Genomic DNA, 13,949 nt, shown 5'->3' with positions numbered 1-13,949 from the left:
GACGGGGTCTCGCTCTTGCCCAGGCTGGTCTCGAACTCCTGAGCTCAAACAATCTGCCCGCCTCGGCCTCCCAAAGTGCTAGGATTACAGGCGTGAGCCACCGCGCCCGGCTGGCAATTGCTTTTTAATCTATGATTGGATCTAGCCAACATAAGCCGGTACACTCTTTTCTAAAGATAGGTACTGAAAGCTATCAAACTGCCAGATCTCAATGATGTATGTAGTGAAGTCTTTTAAAAACAGCTGAAGGTTGTCTGTCAGGCAACATAAGTGTCTGTTCCATATTTACTAGAGTGATTGTTCTTATGAAAACAATATATATCCATTTTAGAAGATGAAAAAGTATATAAAGATTATATTTGGTGATGCTTTATGGCCCCTTATTCTTTCTTTTTAAATATGTGAGATACACACCTTATACTTGTTTACTGCTAAGTTCATTTAGCACATTTTTATGTATAGATTTAGAAAACATCTAGCTTTTTCATTTATTCATTTTAAAGTATAATCACTTCTGTGTTGACGGTTATGGTTCTTTTTTATTGTTAGCATTTCTAATGTTTTCTTTTTTTCCTTCATCCTTTATGCCAGACATTTCTCTATTATTAAGCTTTTCAAAGACCTAGGGTCTGGCTTTGTGATCCTCTCTAGAACATTGTTTCTCAAACTTGAACATGGGTCAGAATAACCTGTTGCGTTTGTTAAACTTAGAGATTGTTGCCCAGAGTTTCCTCCCCATTCCCAGTTTCTCATTTAGTAAATCTGAGATGAGAACTTGCATTTCTAGTTAGTTCCAGGGGGTTCTGAGGCAACATGTCATCTGGCTTTGAGAACCACTGCAGTGTCTTCATTTTGTATTGTTATATTGCTTTTTAAAAAACTTTTTGTCTTTGCGTTTAACTTTTTAAGAACTTTTTTACTGTAAAATTCTGAAGTATAGGAAAGAGAATGTTGTCATTAATACCTATGTTATACCTCCTGCCAAACTTGAACAATACATTAAGTCGTCACTTAAGGTCGTAGAGAGGTTCCTAGAAACTGTGACTTTAACTGAGATGATGTACAGTGAAACTAGTTGTTCCATGGGCTAATTGATTTAAACAAGAGTTAAGTTCCTGTGGGATGTTTCTGATCACAAAACATCACCAAACTTCTAAATAAAGACCCCAAACTCTTCTAATATTAAACATTGAAGTAAGCATGAGCTGTACATACATTTAGGAAAGATTAATAAAAACAAGTAAGATGATTTACCCACTTATTCCAGTTCAGGCTTGTGGGGTGGCTGGAGCCTGTCCCTGAAGCTCAGGGGGCAAGTCCAAAACCAGCCCTGGGCAGGACACTGTCCCATCATCGCAGGATACACACACACGCACGCACGCACAATTTAGACAAACCAATTCACCTACTGTGCACAGCTTCGGGATGTGGGAGAAAACTGAAATATGCCTGGAGAACCCAGAGAAAACCCACAAAAATGTGGGGAGAACAAGCAGACTCCACACAGACGGTGGCCCGGACCGGGAATCTTCTTTTTTTTTTTTTTCCTCATCAACATTATAACCAAATGTCATTAAGCAAAACAACATTGTTCAAGGACCTGCTGTACTTACATCTTGTTTCATCTATCTCGTCCACTCTTCCCTTCCCCTCCCCTCCTTCCTTCCCTCCCTTTCTCTCTTCCTTTCCTTTCCTTCCTCTCTCAATCTCTCTCAGTGCTGGAACACTTAAAAGCAAATTTTAGATGTCATTTCATTCATAATTTTTCTAAAATAAATGGAATTTTAAAAACTGCTATTATATCACCAGAATTAGATATAAATGTTTAACATCATCAAATACGTGGTCTATGATCAATTTTCCTTGATAATGATGTCTTAAAAATGTGGACCGTGTGTCTCATTACTTTATTGAATTCGCTCATATCAGTTTGCAGTTGGTTATCTGGTCTTTTCTAGACAGACAGTTCTGTTGCCAGCAAAGAGTAATTGGTTCTTCTGTTCCTATACAAAATATGTTCCTCTATTTTTATTTATTTATTTTCTGCTTATACTTTGGTGGGGACTTCCGGAACAGTGTTGATAAAAGCCGGTGACAAGGGGTGTTAATGAGAGTGGCTTAATGTATCATTAAGTGTGATATGTGTTTGCTTCTGCCAAGTGTTCAGGGCTAATACCAGGGTAGGGGGCTGAGTTTGAAATTAATTCTTAGCTTGAGGTTTTTCGGTCCACAATAGTAGTGTGAAGTTGATTTGTGTTTACGAAGTGTCAGAGAAGAAATTTTTTTACTTCCTTCTACTTCTTGCCCAGGTTGAGACAGGCCTGTTCCTCGCTCTCCCCTTCCGTGAGGCTGCGTTATAGCTGGTTGGGCCTGAGCCTGGAGGTGTTGTTTCCTTTTGGATTGTCAGCTTTGCAGTAGAGGGTCTTCTCCCATCAAGCCTGCGTCGCACAGCCCATGACATCAAAACGTAGCTTGTGGTCATCGGAATTCAACCTCTGAGCTCTTTGAATTCCTGCCGTTATTTTGCAGTTGTGCTCTGGAGGAGTCTTTATTTTCTTACTGTTTGTCGTTGCATGTACAAAGATAACTGTTTTCCTTCCGCATTTTTCACTTTTCACAGGAGAGTTGTCCAGAGTACTGAGCCCTCCATACTTCCAGAAAGTGAAATGCTCGTACATTTTTGTAATATCATGTATCTCAGTAATACCTGAGAATAGAATCAGTGTTTTTGTGTATTTTATCCTTTAATATATGAGATATTCACAGCTTAGCACAATTACAACTAAGCTTACTGTTTAAATGTTTTTTTAAACATACGAACTTGATGAAGATCTGGCACGAGATGTGATAGATACATCGTCTCTCCTGAAAAACTATGATTATTACATGATCAAAGAACTACTGCTAGGCCCCCCTAGGGACTGCCGGTAAAGAAAGGCATTTTCTGTATAACACTATTCTCAGCCTCTTTTCCCCTTTTCCCTTCCCACCCATTTCTTCAGTTCCTCCATTATTGTACTCCTCCTCATTCTTTTTACTTCTACGCCACAATAAGTCAGAGCTTCTCATCTCTATATTAACTATCCCCGAACCATTACCCAGCTTGCTGCCCCACCTACACACGTGTCTGGTTATTAGAATTGACCAACGTGTCCCTTGCTGCTCTGTGCTTGAAAATGTAAATAACGAGGACCGGCCGAGATTGCTTGACTTTTCTCAAAACTGCGTGAATTGCTTAATTTACATTTCTACTGAGTATGTGAAGATATTTGCCTTCTGTTTTGTTTTTCTTTTTTCCTGGTTTTCTGTGGAATTGAGATGGTTTTGAGCACTTCTCAGAGTTCTCGGTCTCATTTTACAGATGAGTAAACTGAGTCTTAGACTAATTTGCTCAAGAACATCTAAACTTGTAAGTGACGGACTTGAAATCTTAACCCAGGAGTATTTAACTCCAAGGCGCATAAATATTCTGTCTTCAGTTTTAAACACTGTGCATTAAACTTAAATATCAAGTTTAGTTTATGTATTATCTTATATATTTAACATGGTAACATGTCAGAAATTCATTAAATTTACAGGTGAGTTTGACCTAATTTTGATGAAAATTCTAAGCCATATGTATGTTAAGAAGAATATGAAATATCCTGATACAACAAATGACATTGAACACTTTCATTGTTAGTAACGTAGCATTTTTGTTTCTTCACTGTTTTATCTTTGATAAAGTGCATTCACGTGTATTTTCAGTTGGTCCTCATGCTTTAGTGAGACAGGTGCAAGAGCAGGTGTGCGATTCCTTCTGACCCTTTTGTGGCTGGAGTGGCCTTCAGGGAATGAGGCCAAGGAGAAATACGATGCTTTCTAGTGCTGGTTGCAGTTTTTAAACTATCTTTATGTGTCAGGTTTCAGGAATGCTTTTTTAATCCAATGTAATTTTTCATGCATTGTTATCCCTTTCGTGTCCTTTTTTGCCACTGTGATGGATTCAGAACTACTTCTGTAACCGAGCTGCAGAAGCATATAGCATTTTATGATTATCTGCTCTAGGGAATATTTTGGCAACAAATCCTTTTCCTCAGTTCTTAGCCATTTGGAGTGAAATAATGAGAAAAAGAGGTCGTTTTCAGCTAAGGCAATCACCTGTTAGCTCTATATCTTCTTAGAGGTATTTCTCTTCTTTACAGTTATTAACACAAGTGACATTTCTTTACTGGCATTATCTAGTGGGGCATAGCAGTATTTCTTTGATCACGTAATAATCATCATTTTTTAGGAGAGATGACGTATCTATGAAGTCTCATATCAGGTCCTTATAAAGTCCATATGTTTAAAACTTCAAAAAAGTATTAGTAAGTTTAGTTGTAATTGTGCTAGTCTGTAAATACCTCATATATTTCAGAGATACCTTAGAGTAGAATCAATATTTTTGTGTATTTTGTCTTTTAAGGTTTTATAGCCAATAGGAACTTCATTTCTATGCCATAGAGAATATTTTACTATGTCATCTCTTTTACCTATTGTTGTGTAAAAACTTTAAATAACAGTAAGTTAGAATAATAGACAAAAACTTAGCCAAGTTATTCTAGCTACTCTGAATTCCCATTAAGAGGGAATTATTGGTTCACCATCTGCATAAAGGGCTGATGGTGACAGATTCAGGAGTCATTTCCTTCATAACTCCAGAAATAACAACTTCCAGTAGAATGACATCCACCTGCATACCTGTTTGTTTGTAGGAAAATGTACTAGGATGTTGGTCTTCCAATGAGTTGTATAAAATGAACCAGCTGACGCTTCTGTTAACACAAAGCTTGACTGTAGACTCTTCTTAATTCTCCGTCAGCTGATCCTGTTAATGCCTTGGTTTGGGGGAAAATACCCCTTGAAAATGTGTGAGTCCATTAAAATAAGTTGTTTGGATTAAATTTCATTACTCTCCAGCATATATTACTCAGCTCATTTTCTTCATAGCAGTTATCACAGTCTAAATCACTTTTTAAAAATGGGTTTACTTGTTTGTGTTCTATTTTCTTCACTAGACTGTAAGCTTGAAGCTGGAGTTTGTTTCTTTCACTGCTTTAGCTCCACTGCTCAGGGCAGCGTCTGGCTCACGTTGGCCCTCAATACGTATTTAGTCAGTGAACTTTTGCAAATAAATGATAATAACGAACATTGTAAGTGAACATTGATAAACGTTGGGTGAATGAACATTGACAACCACCGGCTTTGATACCAGGTCTTATAGTAGTGAATAAAGATATAAATATAAGTAAGACATTGTATTGTTCCTGCCCTCAAGGTGTTTATCTTGGAAGTAAAATAAGAAAATAATTGTGCTCTACTATGGTAAGGGCAGTACAAAGTCAAGAAGCTTCTTAAAATTGGTGGGCAGGTGAGTCTTTACAGAGGGCGAAAGGCAGTTTTGTTGGGTGCATTGGTCCTATTTATATATGAACACAGACTTAAAAATGCAGCCCTCTTACCACTTCTTCTAGAGCCTGTCATCTTAAAAGAGAGGCCTATTTTGGGATTGAAATGGTGGGGAAAAAAACAATAAAGAAGCAGTAAAATAGCAAGAAGAGCCAACGTTTTTTGAGTGCTGGGCATGGTTTCAGAAACTTCATATTTATTATTAGAATTTAATCTTCACAATATTCAGAAAAGAAAGGACTATTATTTTCCCCATTTACAAATAAAAGAAATGGAGATACGGAATGGGGGACAGGTGAAGCCTCCAGCCCAGGTGATCATGGCCAGCATTTGAAGCTCTGTTCCTCACCCCTGAACTTAGTGTAGTTGCTTTGCCCCATGGTTCTAGGGTTGGGATCTGGTGGATTTCCACAGGCCATCTTCCTTGTAAAGTGAACCAGGGTGGGATGAAATGAACATCTTCCAGCCCACCTTAGCCCTCATAATTATACATCTTGTGAAGTGTCTTGAATGCAGAATGGGATTGAAATCTCAGTTGGGATCTTCTGGGATGATCAAAAGACATCTGTTAACACAGCCCTGGCTTTCTGGCTTGGCATTGAGGCTTAATGCCTTTTGATGCTTACTTCTTGATTAGAGGAGCAGCCAGCTTGCAAATCCTCTGATCCTACCTCTGGACTGTTTTTGTTGTTCTTTCTGCCACAGATCTCCCCCTCGTGAACATTCTGCTCAATACAAAACCCTCTTGTTACCAGTATGTCTCGTTAGCCCTGGACTGTTCAGTGCATTTCTCTGAGGTGGGACGTACAAGTCACAGTAAACAGTAGTCAATTGACTTTTCACTGGCATTGCCTGACAGATGTTTACATCTGTGAGTTATGAAGAGAGCTAATGCAAAGAATCCAATAAATGAAACAAGTAAAACAAGCAGTGGGAAAGTGAGCACCTCTTAGGATCCATTTATTTCAGGGCACTGGCTCTTAAATTGCTCATTGAGTTGGGGGAGGAAGGGAAGAAGAAGTTCATTTGAGGTAGAAGAAACCGCATATACCAGGGGACAGAGGTGTGAGATCACACAACAAATACAGGAAACTCATGGTAGTTGGACATGCCTAGGATTTTGAACATGACAGGAGACTAAAGAGGTGGAAAGTGTGTATTTCTTCCTGATAGCAGAGTCTGATTTAAGCTAATGCTTACACAAAGAGAAGTATATATAAAGGGTTTTCTGGACAAAGAGTAGCAATCTCTTTATTCTGAGATCATATGACATCTTTTCCTTCTCCCCAATTCATCTGATTGCCTTTCCTTTTCTCCCTTTGAGATATCGCACTGCAGTCTTTTCAGCAGTGATGTGGTGGCTACCAGAGTGTACACGGTTTTGAGCTAAGTATTACCAGATGGCTGTAATTGAAGGTGCTGTTCGTATCTGAAGATGCTTTAATGAGAAACAAGTAAAGTGCCTGTTGGGTTTTCATGTGAAAATTTAGACCGAAGGCCATTCTCACTGTCTCATTAGGATTTTGATTGTATAAAGTAGCCTGTGTTGGTTTTAAAGATCTTCCTTCTTTCTCCTGCACTCCTGCTAGCTGGGCGATGTGATGGTTGACATTGCAAGTAACATCATGTTGGCTGATGAGCGAGTCCTGTGGCTGGCGCAGAGGGAAGCTAAAGCCTGCAGTAGAATCGTCCAGTGTCTGCAGCGTGTCGCTACATACCGGCTGGCCAATGGTGCTCATGTTTATTCAACAGTAAGTGTAACATTACCATTGACTTCCAAGGAAGAAAATTCATTTGAAGCAGCTCTAACCCAAAAGAGATGTAGATCTCGTCCCCTTTATGGCGCAGGTGTTTTCTCTTAATGCTGGTTATTACAGAATTTCCTTTTCTCAGACATTTTAAGAGTTAATTTTGCTTTTGAGTAGTATTTTCTTGCTAACTGGAAAACACTTTGTTAATCTGTAATTTGAATAGTTTTCACCATCTAATCCACTGAAACCGTTTCTACTATGAAAATTGGAACGCTACAGTATTACCCCACTGGCACTCACATCCGAGCTAATACCTTCTGTTATGGGCCCTCAAGGATGTTTTGAGAGAACGCCTGATTGCTTGCCCAGCTTTCAGCCTCAGAAGAGAACTGGGATGCCCTCCAACACACGTGACGCTATTGGCATTTTCAGTCAATCCCACTCTTGGGATAATGAGTTATTAATAAATAATGATCATTCAATTAAATAGTATTAAATTTTATTTACGCTAAATTGAACTCTTGTAAATTTCTTGGTGTGTCCTGCTTACTTTCTGTCCTAAAAAACGTGGTAAATCGTGGCAAATGCTGTGTTTTTCCATTAGCAGTCAAATGTTGATCTGGTCCATGATTTTCATTTCCTGATTATTTTAGTGGGCTCACATAGTATAGAATATTCTACACTTTACTCCTGTAACTTTATACAATTTGAGATTACTATTTTTTCCATTGATTTTTTTTAGATCTTTTTTGATGATACTGTGTTTTATTGCTCCTTTTGCTCAATTATGTTGAGGATTACTTTCCTGACCAAAAAATAAAATGGAGGCCCATTATGGCTACTGTCTTTACAACATACTTCAGGGTAATTTCCCGCTCAGATACATGACCTTACTTGAGACCAGCTTGTCATTTTTATGTCCTCCCCAGCCATTTAGACCCATTTTAAATCCCATCCTTTAGCCTTGCTTGTTAATCAGCCTGAAGAACTTCTTCTTCCCTCTGAACCTCATCGGGTCTTCTGAGAAACCAAGGGTATAATAAATGTCATAGTGGGGTTTTGCACGCCATTTTAACATGTAAAAAAGGTTCCAGGAGATTATACATCTATATATAATAAGTAAAGATGATACAGCTTCAGGGTGTCTCAAAATGACAGATTTGTGTCTTTTAACTGAGGTTTCATGTGTTGGTCATGATAATTGCTGCTTAACAGAGGCTCTGGTGGTTATTTATATGTGCCTCAGACCAGTAAAAAATTGGGATATACATTGCCAGTCAACAAATACAATTCAATAAGACTTTCCCTGTGTACACACTGAGAGGCAAAAGCTAATGGAAAGATTTCTTACTCTGGAGAAGTTTGGGAACGACTAAGTATTTTCTACCATCATGTATGGGACTTGTTTACATTCTATGTTTTTATATTTTTTAATTGTTATCTTATGTCTGTAATAGATTTTAAGCATCTTGCATCAGAGTCTCATACTTTAAAAAGAAAAATGATGTCCATATATGGTGCCTATAATGGGGCCTTGCCCATATGGTAGGCACATACTTAATCATCCTTGAAGGGAGGAGGGGGATGCCATGTTGTCCTTAGAATTTACAGTAAATCCTGTCCTCTTGCTGGATATGAACATGCGTCTCGTCAGCTTGTCACTTCTCGTGCCCACCCTGCTGTGGTTGTGACGGATGGCTGTGAATGCAGGCAGCCCTCCAGGGTGTGGGCCTGGCGGCTGTTTGTACTGACAGGTTGTACGTTTTGGTGGACCCCTCAGCTCAGTCTCGCTCTTGAATTCCTTTAAAACTCTAGGGCAGGTGCCATCTTTCTGACCTAATTTGCGTTTTAGATCTGTTCATTTTCTTACAATTTGAGCTAGTTCCTCCCTTCCTTTTCTGAAGAAACAGCTTTGGAGTGAGTCTGTGTGAAGTTTTTATCAGTGAAACTTAGTGCATAGAGTCAACTCGATCTCCCTGTGAAAGAAAAAAGTGAATATGGCCTAAAACGTTGAACAGGGTGACTGTGCAGTGTATTTACCAAATCCTAATATTTTTCATTTCTCCTGTAAGGTGGTCAGTAGAGGGTCCACTGGTTTCTCCAGCTGATTTTTTTTTTTTTTTAAGAAACTTCCATTTTTAGCTTATTGTTTCCTCCAAGGTATTCTTCAAATTATTTCTAATTGACTTCTAACTTATATCTGATCTTCCACACTTCATGGCTTCTTCTTTTCTTCTTTTTCAGTCTTCCTTCCATTTTAGGACATCCTTTTCATTTTAAGGTCTTTCTTTTTTTTTAATTCTGCCAGTTATCTAATACAGTGTTTTGGTTTTTTTTTTAGTAAGAACCTGGGCTTTCTGGTTTGGCTTATGTACAGTGTTTTATGTTTGAAAAGTCTTTGAAAGTGCTTCTTGCTTGTATTATAAATCGTTCATAACTCCTGTTTGATTGACTTTTGAAGTATTCTCCCAATATTGCTCTGGAAGCTTATGTCATCAAGGCTTCTGGCTTCACCGGGATGACCTGTACCGTGTTCCAGAAAGTGGCAGCCTCTGACCGTACTGGACTTTCGGATTATGGGAGACGTGATCCGGATGGAAACCTGGATAAGCAGCTGAGCTTTAAATGCAATGTTTCAAATACATTTTCGAGTCTGGCACTAAAGGTATGTTACATTGTATTAAAAATAATTTAGGGCTGTGTACAGTTAGAGTGCTCCAAATGTTTTGCTTTCCAAATTAACCATATTAAAGGTTTTTAGGGGAATTGGGGAGATAATTGTTTTTGCTGTTGTTTTAAAAGAAATTCAGGCCAGGAAGAGCCTTGTTATGACTTTCATGGGCCTTAAGCATTTTTGCCTTCTGGTCCCCTTTTTCTCTACACAAAAATATCAAAAATTACATTTTATGACTGCAATGGTATAAAAACAAATGTATTGATATTGCATATTAAAAGATTTTCTTTGGCTTAAAAGTTTATTTCCTTTTGCTCCTGATTTTGAGACATGAAAATATTTTCTGGGCCCCTAAAAGTATTGTGGGCCTTTGGCACTGGGCTTAAAGTGCCTCATGGAGAAGTCAGCCCAGAGGCTGGGCATTGAATCAGGCAGCCCGTGCATTGAAGTTTTTGGCACAGAAGTACAAATTTGTCATATATCTTAGAAAAAAATGTGTGTTTCATTGGAGCAAGCAACATGAAAGCATTTTTATTGATTTTTAAAATGGGGGATTTAGATATCTTTCACTAAACTACATTGAAGCAAACAGTAGAGGCATAAATCTAACAACCTAATGGAACCACATTTTTTTCCATTTAGCTTTGTGTGGTCATATGTAATTGTGTTCTCTGTGGTTTTTAATTACACAATACTTTCCTTATTTCTGGCTTATCCTTGAATAATGTCACAAATAATATTCCCATCATTTTAATGGCTGCGTAGTCATTGGTTGAACAGGTGTTGCGGTACACTGTAAGTTCTCAATAAATAGTGAATGAATGAATGAAGAATGATGTATTTTGTCATACTTTACCCTAGTGACTTCCATAAAGAGAGCCAATTTGCTAAATTTAGAAATATCCCAACTTCCCAAGACAATCTCAGCTGGGTCAAAATGCGTGATAATAATATAATTACTTGATACCACATACTCAGAGGAAAATTGGCAAGATTTTTCTGATAATCTCGGCCCCATAAGAGTACTTGATGCACCCATCCATGCTTCTGTAGACCGGCTCAGCTTTACTTACTGTGTCTTTTATTGGTAAAATCCCACGAAAGGCACAGAAACAGCAACACAGAGAAGCCTGTGAGGAAAGGTGTGTGGTTTTTGAGGAGCAACTTAAAATTGATGAACCCTTCTGTCTTAGGCGATCACAGTTGGTAGGAAAGGATTAAAAATGATGAAACCCTACATTTCATCAATGTCACAACCTTCCCCTCTGGATACGGAGAGTTTCTACCTGCTAAAGTAGAAAGCTTTAAATAAACACTCAGATTTGTCAACTTCCTACTATTCTGTCCTTTTAAGATCATCCTGTGGCCAGAGAGCAAGGACACATCACACTATTGTTCATGCTTCATAGATGGACGTGATGGAACCGAATGAAGACAGAACATACTCTTCATGACACAAAATTAGTTAAAAATCTTAATGTCGACAGTGTAAATGTACTTAAGCTTTAGTACTTGAACAGAGGATTTTCTTTACAGTTTACACTTTATATTAGGGCAATTTTTACTCTTTGTGTGCATTTTTTTTTCTTAATCCCTTGAATGTACTAACTAGACAACTTGAACTTCCAATAATTGGTTGCATTACCTTTAAATGGGAGCACATGCTCGCATATGAAGTTAAGCCCAGGAAAATCAGTCCTTAGTTAGCAATAGGTCCTGCATATTTCATGAGTAACTATTCTTCATGACCTGGTTTGGACTCTCATCCTATATTGCCCAAACCATTGTAACTTGCGGTCTAGGCTATTCTTAAAAATCCATCTTTCTCATATAGATTTGTCTACCTAGGGCTGACATTTGGCCAACATGTATCAGTACCACCAGGCCAGTTAGTAAAATGTTGAAATACTTTCTTACTGTTTAGCAAATAGCTACTACCCCCGTCCCCTGAGTCCTCAGCCCTGCTGGTCCTTCTTTTGGGAACACCACCCAGCCGTTTGCCCTGTTTAGCAACTTGGCAGGGCACCGGTCTGCAAAGCAGAGGGCCTCTAGGAGCCTTTCCCTCTGTGCAGGCTATTCTGATTGTCAGTGCCATTTTAGGTTGTTAACATTGTGAGCATTGCCCCTGGACCTACCCCAAATGGAAATTGATCTTGTATCTCCCCTGATAAATATTTCTTGTTTCTCTCTGGACACTGTTTTAGGAGCAGCTTCATTGTTGGGCATCTGCCCTGTTGCCGCACAACTCTTCTTACCTCTTCTCCCAGTGACAGCAAACTTGCCCTGGTTCCTCTCCCAACCACTTGGTTTGCTAAGGCCAGGCTCATGCTGATTTTGGGGGTAGAATCCCCTGCTCTGCCCCTCCCATCCCAGCTCCTTGATTTTAACACCCAGCAGAAATGTCACCTCCAAGAAATCTTACCTGATACCAATGAATCCGTCTTCTCCACTCCCACCCTCATCTCCTAAATAACATTCTCCCTCCTCACTTTTCCTGTGCTACTCTGTTCCTCTCTCTGTCATTACGTATCGCACACGGGAGCCACAATGGGTCACTTACCTCCCACACTGGACTGCAGATTGCTTGAGGGCAGGACTAGTGCTGGAGTCATTGATGAGTTCAGTGTCTGGCTTCAGTTGGTTGCCAATTGAAGATTGAGTCGCCTGGTATTTGACTCTTGCTGACAGCACCAATCAAATCTCTTCTCATTTTTCTCAGCAAAATGGTTCCTTTCACTTTTGATGCTGTCATTCAGATATGTTGGAATAAGAAAACAGTAACTATTTTCATTAAACTATAATATTAAGGGCTTTTGGAAATTAGCTGGTGTTTTGAGTTCAACTGTAATGTATCAAAAAAGAAGAATTGGTTCTTTAACATTTATTTGACAATTTAGAAATCCGTTTTTTCTTTACACATCCTGTACTTCTGTCTTCCCAGCCATCAAGGGCTTTAGTCTAGCTGAAGTCCTTTCAGTTTTTCGGGCCAGTCATTATGCATCTTCCTGCTTCTTGTGTTCATTTCTGCCCTCTTCTGTGCCCTCAGTCCATCCCTGCTTGATGAAATCCCTGCTGCTCTCCCTCTAAGATTGCAATTAGATGGCACCTTCCTTCTCCTCCTCAGATGGAATTAATCATCGTCTATTAATCCCGCCATGCTTTGTTCATTCTCCAGAATAGTTATAAAGGGATACAGTGGTGAGGTGAGTTATAGTGAAAGGCCGTGTGATATGGTGACTGAGAATGTGGTCTCTCTGTAGCCAGACAGCCTGGGTTTATGTTCTGCTCCCCTGCTTAAGAGCCATGCGAACATGGGCAAGTACTTTAACCTCTCTGAATGTCAGTTCCTCATCTGATACAGGGATCATACTTAACTCGAAGGGTTATTGAGAGCATTGAAAGAGATAAATCAATAAATGTTAGATATTATTATTATTATGGTGTTGTTGTCACTCCCTTGTTAGATAATGAAATTTCAAGGGCAAGGACCATGGCTTATTTCATTGCATATCTCTAGGCTCTGTATAGTGCCAAGTACAGAGTAACTAAACCTCCAATAGGTGTTAGATAAAATTAACGGCCAAACATAATAAGCAAAAAAAGTCAGTGGAATAATTCTAAAGGCAAACATAATCCCTGTTAATCATTAGCAGTGAGATAATCAAAAGGTGGTATATAGTTAATAACTGATTATACACAAGAAAATAATTAGATGTAATATCTAACTGTTCAAAGTCAAGTAAGTATGTAGTCAAGAAGGCATGGATAAATTAGCATTTTATTGTTTTGAGTCAGATGACTCTTTGACTGATTCTGATTTTATGTGGAATTCTGTAGACTTTAACAAATAAAGATTTCTGAAAATTTTATTAATTGCATGGTAGAGGAAGTCCAGATTCTTTCATAAGGAAAGATGTTAAAAATCTGATTGATATATTTAAATTAACATCCATTATGCTTCTCTTCATTTCCTTTTTTAGCTTAATGTCATTGTAAATTGTGAAATATACATGAATTTAGCAAATAAAATGAGAGTTCTGTGATAGCATTCATTTCATACGTGTTCATACTCTATCAATTTTTACTGTTAAAAT

General features: G+C 38.6%; 1 protein-coding gene across 1 annotated transcript in view; it reads left to right on the top strand.

The window, feature by feature from the left end:
* Nucleotides 1-13,949, top strand: part of ADGRA3 (adhesion G protein-coupled receptor A3) — a 114,198-nt gene that overhangs the window by 71,491 nt on the left and 28,758 nt on the right. Inside the window, exons 11-12 of the mRNA XM_012664185.1 lie at nt 7,020-7,181; nt 9,643-9,858. Coding sequence (XP_012519639.1) covers nt 7,020-7,181; nt 9,643-9,858 — 378 coding nt within the window. The remainder of the gene's footprint in view (nt 1-7,019; nt 7,182-9,642; nt 9,859-13,949) is intronic.

The sequence above is a fragment of the Propithecus coquereli genome, unplaced genomic scaffold, assembly GCF_000956105.1.
Source record: "Propithecus coquereli isolate 6110/MARCELLA unplaced genomic scaffold, Pcoq_1.0 Scaffold87, whole genome shotgun sequence".
NCBI lineage: Eukaryota > Metazoa > Chordata > Mammalia > Primates > Indriidae > Propithecus > Propithecus coquereli.
This window is presented reverse-complemented; position numbering and strand designations above follow the sequence as displayed.